General features: G+C 39.7%; 1 protein-coding gene across 5 annotated transcripts in view; it reads left to right on the top strand.

Annotated features, from left to right (window-relative positions):
• CD84 (CD84 molecule) overlaps positions 1-12,582 on the top strand; it is a 38,543-nt gene that overhangs the window by 7,570 nt on the left and 18,391 nt on the right. For 4 of the 5 annotated variants that reach the window (XR_010157476.1, XR_010157477.1, XM_063811978.1 and 1 more), the window contains exon 2: positions 6,386-6,727. The exons of the other annotated variant lie outside the window; for it this stretch is intronic. Coding sequence is in view for 2 of the 4 variants with exons in the window: in XM_063811978.1 (XP_063668048.1) it covers positions 6,386-6,727 (342 nt within the window). In the remaining 2 variants the exon portion in view is untranslated. The remainder of the gene's footprint in view (positions 1-6,385; positions 6,728-12,582) is intronic. 5 annotated transcript variants of the gene reach the window in all.

Genomic DNA, 12,582 nt, shown 5'->3' on the forward strand with positions numbered 1-12,582 from the left:
CCTCAGCAAATGTCAGGGATTGAACATGAGCACAAGCCCACCTGGCTCAAATCTATGCTCACTCTACTTCACCAAGCAGCCTCTTCCTATCACCATCTTTAATAACATCTCAAAATACCTTTGCTCTTTCACTCATCCTTTCCTTTCCCCTTTCCACTTCAGGTGAGGGTGTGACCCTCCTTAAACCTACAGCTTCCACTGCCTGCCCTTTCCTTTCCATCTTTTGTTCCATGACAAGCATTAGTAGCCTGTGTATCTTGTGCTGTTCTGCATACCAGAGGTTTAAGGCAAGGCCCCTGGACTCAGTCATTCACAGTGTCCAGAACACAGACACGCAGATTGATGACCACCACACAATGTGGCAAGTGCTATGAGAGGGAAACCTGGAGTTCCACAGAGGCCATGAGCAGGAGCATCTAACCTAGAGCAGGCCCACTGGGGACATCTCTCTCTGCTTACCCTCCCTAGCACCTCCCCCTCAACCCCCAGTCTCTTCTATTTTAAAACAAAAATAAATTAGTTTTACCTGACCTTCTATCTCATCACACTTCTTTCACTGTCAAGTTTTTCCTCCACACTTTACCACCTACTCTGTCAGTCCCCTAGACTCTGGCCTTCCATCGAGTTGTCTTACTTGTACTACATTCTCAAAGGCCATCAATAACCTCATAACGGGCAAACCCAGGGCCATTTTCAGTCTTTATCCCATTGAACACTGAATCATTAGACATCAGTGGCAATCTCCTCCTTGAGACTCTTTCTCCTCTCTGTGATATGGCCCACTATTGGTGCCTCTCTTGCACTCTTACTGTTTGGTCTCTTCTGTTTCTTTTGATGGTGTCTCTTCTATAAATGTGAGCACTTTCACAGGGCTCAGTCGTGGACTTCAGGCTTACTCTTCCTGAATGACCCTCCTCTACTTCACCCATGCCATTTCTGTGGATGATCTCTAAACCCACTGGATTTCAGTGTTACAGTAAGTACCAGAGACACTAAAATAAGAATGGCTTAAACAAGAAAGAGGTTTATTTCTTGCTCATGTAAAAAAGTGCGGAGTTGGCAGTTCACAGTCAGTAGAATAGTTCACAAGGTCATTGGGGTTCCGACTTCTATCTTCCTGCTCCACCATCCTCAGAACTTGGCTTCCTACTCATGACTCAGAATGTCTGTCTAAGATCCAGCTGTCATGACCTTCTGGCCTGCAAAAGCAAGGAAGAGATGAAAACAGCAAATTTCCCTCTTTTTATGTATTTATTTATTGGTTTTTTTCTGAGACAGGGTCTCACTCTGTCACCCAGGCTGGAGTGCAGTGGTGTGGTCTTGGCTTACTGCAACCTTGACCCCCTCGGGCTCAGGTGATCCTCTCACCTCAGCCTCCTGGGCAGCTGGGACTACAGGTGTGCACCATCATGCCCAGGTATATTTTGTACTTTTTTGTAGAGACAGGGTTTTGCCATGTTACCCAGGCTGGTCTCGCACTCCTGGACTCAAGCGATCCACCTGCCTTGGCCTCCCAAAGTGTTGGGATTACAGATGTGAGCCACCGTGCCAGGTTCCCCACTCTTCTTAAAGACATAGAAGTCATATACAACACTTCCATTTTTATTCTGTTGGGCTGAACTTAGTCATATGACCAACGTTAGCTAGAAGAAAGCAGGACAATATAGTCTTTACTCTGAGTGGCTCTATGCCCTGCTAAAAATTAGTGATTCTATTAATAAGAATGAAGGAGGGAACAAATATTGGAAAACAGCTAGCAGATTCTGCCACAGTGCCCCAAATAATACTTCAAGTCCATTCTCTCTCCTTATCTTCCATCCTTCCAACAGCTTACTTACATGGTCCACCATCATCTGAAGTTTAATATTTCTAAGACTAAACTTTCTTCCCCCTTTGACTTCTTTCCATCATAAACTTTATGAGTTTTTCAATGACATAAAGTAGAAACTCAAAATACATTGATGAACAATTGAATTCTAGCAGATGCCTCTTTATTTCTTGCCTTTCTTTGTGTTATCATCAAATCCAGCCCTTCCTTTCCATTCCCATTATCGTCCCCTGGTTCATGCCCAGAAGACTACAGTATCCCTAAATGGCCTCTCTGATGCAGCCTCTCCTTCCTGTTTTCCTCCCCACACATCATTACTACATTACAATGACTAAAACATTATTTTAATCTTCACTCGCAAAAACCTTAATAGTTCCCCTCTGCCTCTGATGGAGACCTCAAACTCAAGGCTGTTTCAAATCTAAACCTAATTTGTATCTCCAGCTGTACCTCTCCCCACTCTGATATGCAAATCTATATTCATCCAATTAACATCACAGGTTCTGCCTCTAAACTTTTATTCAGGATCCGAGGACTTGAGACACCCTTCCTTTCCCTTTCCATCAAGTAGAATTCTATTCGGCCTTCAAAATCCTCCTCAAATTCTACTTTCTTTGAGATGTTTTTTCTAACCACTACAGCTCAGCAATCCCTCCCTTCTTAGAATTCCTACTGTAATCACTGTTTCTACCATTCACTTGAATTTATTATTCACTATCTCATATTGCAAAGGAGAATTGTGTGTGTGCGTGTGTGTGTGTGTGTGTGTGTGTGTGTGTGTGTGTGTATCTTATTTCCCTAACCGGGTATCAAATTCCCCCCAAAAGGCAGAGAATCTGTCTTTGCCATAGACTAGCATAGTGCATTTCATGGTAAGTCCTCAAGATGTTTTTGTGCTACCAGTTATCTCTGAAATTAGATTTTACTAAGGTCACTTCCAGTGATAACATAATGTTAGAGTCCCTTTAGCACCTAGAAAAATAAATATTGGGATTGATTGATATGGACACTCTTTCTTTTAAATCTTAAAATCTTTTAAGAGCAGAATAAAGTCTATCCAGGGTACCTGAAACTGTCCCTCCAGGCTTTACTTGAATTAGCCCTTAAAAATGGCTTTTGATATATGCTCCAGTATGGCCCCGGCATCACCAACACCATCATAAGGGTGGCCTAGGGCAGGCCCAAAGGGCATGTACCAATTGTTAAAGTGATGATAAAGAACATACAATGAATGTTAATATATCAGTATCAACTCCAGAAATAACTAACATTTATTTTACCTTGATGATCAGCAAAGCATTTCTACTCATATTACATCATTTGCTGCTCACCAAACAGGACAAATAGCATAATTATTATTTTCATTCTATGGATGAAGAAACTGAGGTTCAGAAAGGTTTTGTGACCTGTAATCCCAGCATTTTGGGAGGCTGAGGCAGGCAGAGCATTTGAGGTCAGGAGTTCAAGATCAGCCTGGCCAACATGGTGAAACCCCTCTCTACTGAAAATACAAAAACTAGATAGCCGTGATGGGATGCACCTGTAATCCCAGCTACTCGGGTGGCTGAGGCAGGAGAACTGCCTGAACCCGGGAGGTGGAGGTTGCAGTGAGCCAAGATCACTCCACTGCACTCCAGCCTGGGTGACAGTGAGAGAGTGAGACTTTGTCTAAAAATAAATAAATAAATAAGAAAGGTTTTGTGACCTCGTTAAGGTTGTCCAGTTCATAAGTAGAAGTACTTGCACCTACACCTTCTGCCTCCCTATCTTTCCACTGCATGCAATGGTTTTGCAGCTGCTTCTCTCAGAGCACAGTTGGAGTGTTTGAAGGTGGCAGAATCTTCATCTTAAACATGTGCAACCCCTTTGCCTTTTCCAGCAAGCAAAGTATTCTTGCCAACAACACCAGCAGCACAAATAACAGCTTCCCCCAGCTTTGCCTACCCACCACCCCCACTGCCTGATTGCTCTTTGATACCCCACCAACACTTCCTGAATGACTTGCTACAGGAGATGAGACATACTTTTAAAACTGCACCACACACCAACCACTGTGGCTGCTCAACGGCCCTAATATTAAGAAGGTCTCAGCCTTAACAATCTACCTACATACTTCCTGGGGTTTAGTGAGAGAACCCAGCAAAATTACGAGTCTGTGGAATCTATGTTCTGTCTCTCTCCTCACACCTAATCTCAATCCACAGAGTGGTGTGGCAATTAAGCACTAGGGCCTGACTTCAAAAAAGACTTGAGACGTGGGAGATCTGAGACCAGGACTGGCTAGATAATTTGCGAGGCCCAGTGCAAAATGAAAATGGAGGGCCCCTTGTTTAAATAATATGCAGAATTTAAAGGTGGCAACGCAGCCTTAAGTCCAGTTCAGGGTCCTTTTGAGCTCAGGGTTCTGTGCAACTGCACAGATCACATGCCCATGCCTGGACCATCCAGGGATTCAGGCTGGGACACTCCAAATACCCCTCTCCTAGAACCCGTCAGCCCAGAAAAACAGTTTATCTGGGAGGAATTAATGTTCTTGAATTTTGGCAAACTATGACTCTTACCACCAAAGGCAGCATTAGCCTCTTTCTGACCCGCTACCCCAATGGCTTATTTCTATTGCTTTTACCATTTAGCACTCATCGTGTTGTATTGTCTTTCACTTGTGACCACATCTGTCTTATTTTCTAGGCTGTGAGCTCCTCAAGGCTGCAACGATGTCCTGTTTATCCCTGTGTCCCTAACACAGCATCTGACACATAATTAGCAGTTAATAAATGTTTGCAGATAAGGGTTCCCAATTTCCCCCTTCCTACTCCCACTCCACATACTCCCCACCCTGTTGTATCTTCTGTACTTAGCCAACCCCCAACTAAATCCTCAGGCCTTGTCCTGGATACTGCTCCTAAGGGAAAATCTCTGTTGGTCAGAAAGGAAAGAGCTTTACATCAGCTGTTCCTGGGGCTCTTTCAGTGGTTGCTGAGCTGAAGAGCAAGGGTAGCCATAGTGAGACAACACCATCAGGTTAAGAAATCGCTTTTTTTGTGCCACTTTCAAGTGACGTGTATACTTTATGATCCTTATTCTTCCATATACCAAGCCTTGGATAAACTTTAGGGTCAACCTGAACCCACTTACGTGGAAAACTGATGTCTGGTCATCAGAGCCTACATGCAACCAGTACACACCAGAACCGCTCAACTAGTTTGTTTATGACTAACACCCTTTCTGATTGGTCAAGGCCCACGTCATATTGGTTATTAAATACTTTGGATATCATCCATGCTTGCCCCAAACAGTGTTTCTCACTAAAGAGCCCTCATTGAGAATTATAGGATAATGAAGAAGAGGAGGAGAAACAGCAGAAAAATAATGTCTTGAAATTACATTGTCTCTCATTTTACAAACTATATATTAAATCAGTTTATCTTCAAAAGTGATAGAGGAGAGAAAAGGGAGGAGAAAATAAGCTTTTCATCTTCCCATGTTACATTTTAAAATATTCATCCTTAAGTTTTCACTAGGAAATGTTCCCTGGATTCCCAGAATAGATCAAGTCCCCTTGCTGGTCTCTCTCAAATCACCATAATGCTTACATATTTTGTGCCTATCCATTTGTTTCTATGGTTATCTGATCAACATTGGTATCTTCCTCTGATTGTAAGTCTCAAAGAGCAAGAATTATATCTGTTTCTTCTCGCCGTTGTATCCCCAGCTCCTCGTATCTTGTTTAAAAGAGTAGATGTCCAACAAACACTTATATTATAAATTAAATTAACAAATACCCACCATAGTATCTGGAACAAAACTGATCCTGAATAAATACATGCAACCATTCACAAATGTATGAATGAATAAACGAAACTTGCTTACTTCAGAAGTTGTTCCAAGAGAGTCTAGGAAACTCATGAGTAAATTCTATCAGTTAATTCCACAAATATTTATTAAGCCCCTTCTCTGTGTTAGGCACTCTTCTAGAGACTAGGAATATGGAAGTAAACAGAAAAATATCCCTAAAAATCACCAACTTAGGGAATATTTTCTCCAGAGACTCCAAAGCACTCTCTGCTTGTATCTTCCAAGAAAAGAGACAAAAGTGTTACTTGCTTTTTGCAGAGATCACAGGAAAATAAAAAGCAATGACCCAAGAGTCCATCAGCCAAGATATTCCAGGTTCTTGTTCTAGCTCTTCCACCACTTGGCAATATGATCTCGGGAAAGAAGTGCACCTAATATCTTAGACTACGTGGAGGCTTATGGCCTTCACCTCTCAAATGCCTTCTAGCTTTCAGAGTCTGTAAGTCTAGGTAAAAATATTTTTAACAAAATGGATCTCTAGTGAGAAACTTAGTTTTTGAATGAGAATGCGTTAGAAAATTTAGTTGTCATAACATATTAAATACACCTAGAGTAGAATGCCAAAAAAAAAAAAAGGCATCCTCAAGAAACTGGGTGAACTGCATTTGTGGCAGCTCCTCAGGGAGCTCCAAGGCCAAAAAGATTAGGAAGTGAAAAAGCTGCAACAGTCAGATGGCTACAGTTTTCTTTTTATGTTCTCAGGGCCGGAAGCAGCTGGAAAAGACTCAGAAATCTTCACAGTGAATGGGATTCTGGGAGAGTCAGTCACTTTCCCTGTAAATATCCGAGAACCACGGCAAGTTAAAATCATTGCTTGGACTTCTAAAACATCTGTTGCTTATGTAACACCAGGAGACTCAGAAACAGCACCCGTAGTTACTGTGACCCACAGAAATTATTATGAACGGATACATGCCTTAGGTCCGAACTACAATCTGGTCATTAGCGATCTGAGAATGGAAGACGCAGGAGACTACAAAGCAGACATAAATACACAGGCTGATCCCTACACCACCACCAAGCGCTACAACCTGCAAATCTATCGTAAGTCATGGGAAGACGGAGAGCTTGTGTTTTATTTTTACTTTGCAAGTTTGCTATCTGAAACACATCTACATTTCTGATAATTGGGTCCCCTAAATCTTTTTATATCTATAAATACTTACATATTGATACATCAATATTTATAAGAGGATGTAGTCTTATTTCAGTCCTGACTTTGCCTGTTTTTAGCTATGTAATCTTCCATCAGTAGTTGGTCCCCTGGGCCTTGGTTTTCTTTTTTACATAATGTCAATGATCATACTACTCACTTCCCAGGGTTATCATGAGGATCAAATGAGATAGTGTATGCAAAGTGCTTTAAAAAAACTTTTCATTTTGAGATCATGATAGATGCAAAGAAGGTACAAATAAATATACAGGGAGGTTCTATGTACCCTTCACCCTGTGTTAACACCTTGCATAACTATAGCACAATATCAAAAACAGGAAATTGACATTAGCACAATCTATAGAGCTTATTTAGGTTTCACCACGTATGCATGCATTCATTTATGTGTGAGTATGTGTGTAGCTCTGTACAATTTAATCACATGGGTAGTTTTGTGTAACCACTACCATAATCAAGATTAACCATCACAAGATTCCCTCATACTCTCCCTTTATAGCCACATCTCCATCTTTCCCTTCCCCAGTCCCTGAAAAACAACCAGTTTGTTCACATCTACAACTATGTCATTTCACACATGTTATGTAGATGGAATAATGAAGGTGTATCTTTCTGAGGTTGGGTATTTTTCACTTAGCGTAATGTCACTGAGATTCATCCAAACTCTTGTGTGTACTAATAGTTTATACCTTTTTATTGCTAGATAGTATTCCATGGTATGGATGCACTAGGTTGTTTAACCATTCACCTCTTGAGGAACATTTTAGTTCTTTCCAGTTTGGGGCTATTACAAATAAAGCTGCTGTGAATATATGTGTACACATTTCTGCATGAAATAAGTTTTTATTTCTCTGGGATAAATGCTCAAGAATGTAATTTTATGATAAGGCCATTTACAACTTTAAAAGAAACAGATAAACTGTTTTCAACTTTCCATTCTCACCAGGAATGTATGAGTGATCCAGTTTCTCTACATCCTCACTAGCATTTGGTGTTATTATTTTTCATTTTGGCCATTCTGATGGGTGTGCAGTTATAACTCAATTTAGTTTTAATTTGAATTTCTAGTAGTTAATGCAAAGTGCTTTTGAAAGGTAAAATATTATAACTATTTGTTATCATCATTATAATTGCCACAATTCACTGGGAGATGTGCGTGCTTTGTTTTGCAAGCTACCCCAAGTGTGGTCTGTAGACTGGCAGTATCAGCATCAACTGGGAGCTTTTTGGAAATGCGAATGTTCAGGTCCTCCCCCTGACCTTTGTGAATGAATGAAGTCCAGGAATCTGTGTTTAATGTTGTCTCTGGATTATTCCCACCTGTGCCAAAGTTTGAGAAAGTACGGACTTAGTGCTGCCCTGTTCAGTATGGTAGCCTCTAGACACATGCAGCTCTTGAGCATCTGAAATGTGGTGAGTCCAAATTGAGATGTGCTGTAAGTGTAAAATTCATACCAGATCTTGAAATCTTAGCACCAAAAAATTACATAAAATATCTCAATAATTTTCTTTTTTTTCTTCAATGTTTATTTTAAGTTCAGGGGTACATGTGCAGGATGTCAAAGTTTGTTACATAGGTAAATGTGTGCCATGGTGGTTTGCTGCACAGATCATTCCATCATCTAGGTATTAAGGCCAACATCCATTAGCTAACCTTCCTGATCCTCTCTCTCCCCCAACCCCTCTCCAACAGGTCCCAGTGTGTGTTGTTCCCCTCCATGTGTCCATGTGTTCTCATCATTCATCTCCCACTTATAAGTGAGAACATGTGGTGTTTGGTTTTCTGTTCCTGCATTAGTTTGCTGAGGGTAATGGCTTCCAACTCCATCCATGTCCCTGAAAAGGACATGATCTTGTTCCTTTTTATGGCTGCATAGTATTCCATGGCATATATGTACCACATTTTCTTTATCCAATCTATCATTGATGGGCATTTGGGTTGATTCCATATCTTAGCTATTGTGAATAGTGCTGCAATGAACATACATGTGCAAGTATCTTTATAATAGAATGATTTATATTCTTTGGGGTATATACCCAATAATGAGTTTGCTGGAACAAATGGTATTTCTGCCTCTAGGTTTCTGAGGAATGGCCACACTGTCTTCCACAATGGTTGGAATTAACTAATTTACACTCCCACCAACATTGTAAAAACATTTCTTTTTCCCTGCAATCTTGCCAGCATCTGTTGTTTCTTGACTTTATTAATAATTGCCATTCTGACAGGCAGGAGATGGTATCTCATTGTGGTTTTGATTTGCATTTTTCTAATGATCAGTGATGTTTAGCTTTTTTTCACATGCTTGTTGGCTGCATGAATGTCTTCTTTTGAGAAGTGTCTGTTCATGGTTTTTGCCCACTTTTTAATGGGGCTGTGTGTGTTTTTTTTTCCTGTTTGTTTTTTCCTTAAACGTTTGTTTAAGTTCCTTGTGGACTCTGGATATTAGACCTTTGTCAGATGGATAGACTGGAAAAATTTTCTCCCATTCTGTAGGTTGTTTGTTCACTCTGATGATAGTTTCTTTTGCTGTGCAGAAGCTCTTTAGTTTAATCAGATCCCATTTGTCAATTTTTGCTTTTGTTGCAATTGCTTTTGACATTTTCATCATGAAATCTTTGCCCGTGCCTATGTCCTGAATGGTATTGCCCAGATTTTCTTATAGGGTTTTTATACTTTGGGGCTTTACATTTAAGTCTTTAATTCACCTGGAATTAATTTTTGTTTAAGGTATAAGGGAGTGGTCCAGTTTCAATTTTCTGCATGTGGCTAGCCAGTTCTCCCTGCACCATTTTTAAATAGGGAATCCTTTTCCCATTGTTTTTGTCAGGTTTGTCGAAAATCTGATAATTGCAGGTGTGTGGTCTTATTTTTGAGTTCTTTATTCTGTTCCATTGGTCTATGTGTCTGTTTTTGTACCAGTACTGTGCTGTTTTGGTTACCTTGGCCTTGTAGTATAGTTTGAAGTTGGGTAGTGTGATGCCTCCAGTTTTGTTCTTTTTGCTTAGGACTGTCTTGGCTATTCAGGCTCTTTTTCATCCATATGAATTTTAAAGTAGTTTTTTCTAATTCTATGAAGAATGTCAATAGTAGTCTAATGTGAATAGCTTAGAATCTATAAATTACTTTGGGCAGTATGGCCATTTTCATGATATTGATTCTCCCTATCCATGAGCATGGAATGTTTTTCCACTTATTTGTGTCCTCTCTGATTTCTTTGAGCAGTGGTTTGTAGTTCCCCTTGAAGAGGTCCTTCACTTTCCTTGTTAGCTGTATTCCTAGGCACAGTAATCTTTTTGTAGCAATTGTGAATGGGAGTTCATTAATTATTTGGCTCTCTGCTTGCCTGCTGTTTGTGTATAGGAACATTAGTGATTTTTGCCCATTGATTTTGTATCCTTGAGGATTGCTGAAGTTGTTTAACAGCTTAAGAAGCTATTGACCTGAGATGATGGGGTTTTCTAGATATAGGATCATGTCATCTGCAAAAGGAGACAATTTGACTTCCTCTCTCCCTATTCGAATACCCTTTATTTCTTTCTCTTGCCTGATTGCTCTTGCCAGAACTTCCAATACTATGTTGAATAGGAGTGATGAAAAAGGGCATTCTTGTCCTGTGCTGGTTTTCACAGGGAATGCTTCCTGCTTTTGCCCATTCGGTATGATATTGGCGTGAGTTTGTCATATGTGGCTCTTATTATTTTGAGGTATGTTCCTTCAATACCTAAGTTATGGAGAGTGTTTAACATGAAGCGATGTTGAATTTTATTGAAGGCCCTTCTGCCTCAGTTGAGATGATCTGTGGGTTTTGTCTTCAGTACTATTTTTGTGATGAATCACACTTACTGATTTGGATATGTTGAACCAAACTTGCATCCTAGGGATGAAGCCAGCTTGGTCGTGGTGGATAAGCTTTATGATGTGCTGCTGGTTTTGGTTTGCCAGCATTTTACTGAGGATTTTTGCATCAATGTTCATTAAGGATATTGGCCTGAAGTTTCCTTTTTTGGTTTTATCTCTACCAGGTTTTGGTATCAGGATGATGATGGCCTCAGAATGAGTTAAGGAGGAGTTCCTCCTTTTCAATTTTTTGGAATAATTTTAGTAGAAATGATGCCAGCTCTTCTTTGTACTTCTTGTGGAACTCAGCTGTGAATCTGTCTGGTCCTGGCTTTTGTTTTGTTTTGTTTTGTTTTGTTTTGTTTTTGGTTGGTAGGCTATTTATTACTGCCTCAATTTCAGAACTTGTTATTGGTCTGTTCAAAAATTCAGCTTCTTCCTGGCTCAGTCTTGGGAGTGTGTAAGTGTCCAGGAATTTATCCATTTCTTCTATATTTTCTAGTTTATGTACATAGAGATATTTATAGTATTCTCTGATGGTTGTTTGTATTGCTTTGGGGTCAGTGGTGATATCCCCTTTATCATTTTTTATTGTGTTTATTTGATTCTTCTCTCTTTTCTTCTTTACTGGTCTAACTAGCAGTCTATCTATTTTTTTTATTTTTTCAAAAAGCCAACTTCTGGATTTGTTGATTTTCTGAAGAGTTTTTTGTGTCTCTGTCTCCTTCAGTTCAGCCCTGATCTTTGTTATTTCTCATCTTCTGCTAGCTTTGGGGTTTGTTTGCTTTTGGTTCTATAGTTCTTTTAGTTGTGATGTTAGGTTGTTAACTTGAGATCTTTCTAGCTTTTTGATGTGGGCATTTAGTGCTGTAAGTTTCCCTCTTAACAATCCTTTAGCCTGCCTTGCAGAGATTCTGGTACATTGTCTCTTTGTTCTCATTAGTTTCAAAGAACTTGATTTCTGCCTTAATTTCATTGTTTACCCAAGAGTCATTCAGGAACAGATTGTTCAATTTCCATGTAATTGTGTGGTTATGAGTGAATTTCTTAATTTTGAGCTCTAATTTGATTGTGCTATGATCTGACAGACTGTTTCCCTGAATGATTTCAGGTCTTTCGCATTTGCTGAGGAGTGTTTTACTTCCTATTATGTGATAAATTTTAAAGTAAGTGCATACGGTGTTGAGAAGAATATATATTCTGTGGAATTCGGGTGGAGAGTTCTGTAGAGGTCTACAGGTATACTTGATCCAGAACTGAGTTTAGGTTCTGAATATCTTTGTAAACTTTCTGCCGTAATGGTCTGTCTAATATGGTAAGTAGGGTGTTTAACTCTCCCATTATTATTGTGTGAGAGTCTAAGTCTTTTTGTAGATCTCTAAGAACTTGCTTTATGGATTTGAGTGCTCCTGTATTGTGCGCATATATATTTAGGATAGTTAGCTCTTCTTGTTTAATTGAACCCTTTACCATCATGTAATGTCCTTCTTTGTCTTTTTTTATCTTTGTTGCTTTAAAGTCTATTTTTTCAGAAACTAGGATTGTAACTCCTGCTTTTTTCTGTTTTCCATTTGCTTGGTAAATTTTTCCCTATCCCTTTATTTTGAGCCTATGTGTGTCTTTGCATGTGAGATGGGTCTCTTGAAGACAGCATACAGATGGGTCTCAGCATACCAGTTTGCCATTCTGTGATTTTTTTAAATTGGGGGCATTTAGCGCGTTTACACTTAAGGTTAGTATTGTTATGTGTGAATTTGATCCTGTCATCATGATGCTAGCTGGTTATTTTGCAGACTTGTTTATGTAGTTGCTTCATAGTGTCACTGGTCTGCATACTTCAGTGTATTTTTGTAGTGGCTGGTACCTATTTTCCCTTTCCTTATTTAG

Source organism: Pan troglodytes, chromosome 1 (assembly GCF_028858775.2).
Source record: "Pan troglodytes isolate AG18354 chromosome 1, NHGRI_mPanTro3-v2.0_pri, whole genome shotgun sequence".
Classification (NCBI taxonomy): Eukaryota; Metazoa; Chordata; class Mammalia; order Primates; family Hominidae; genus Pan; species Pan troglodytes.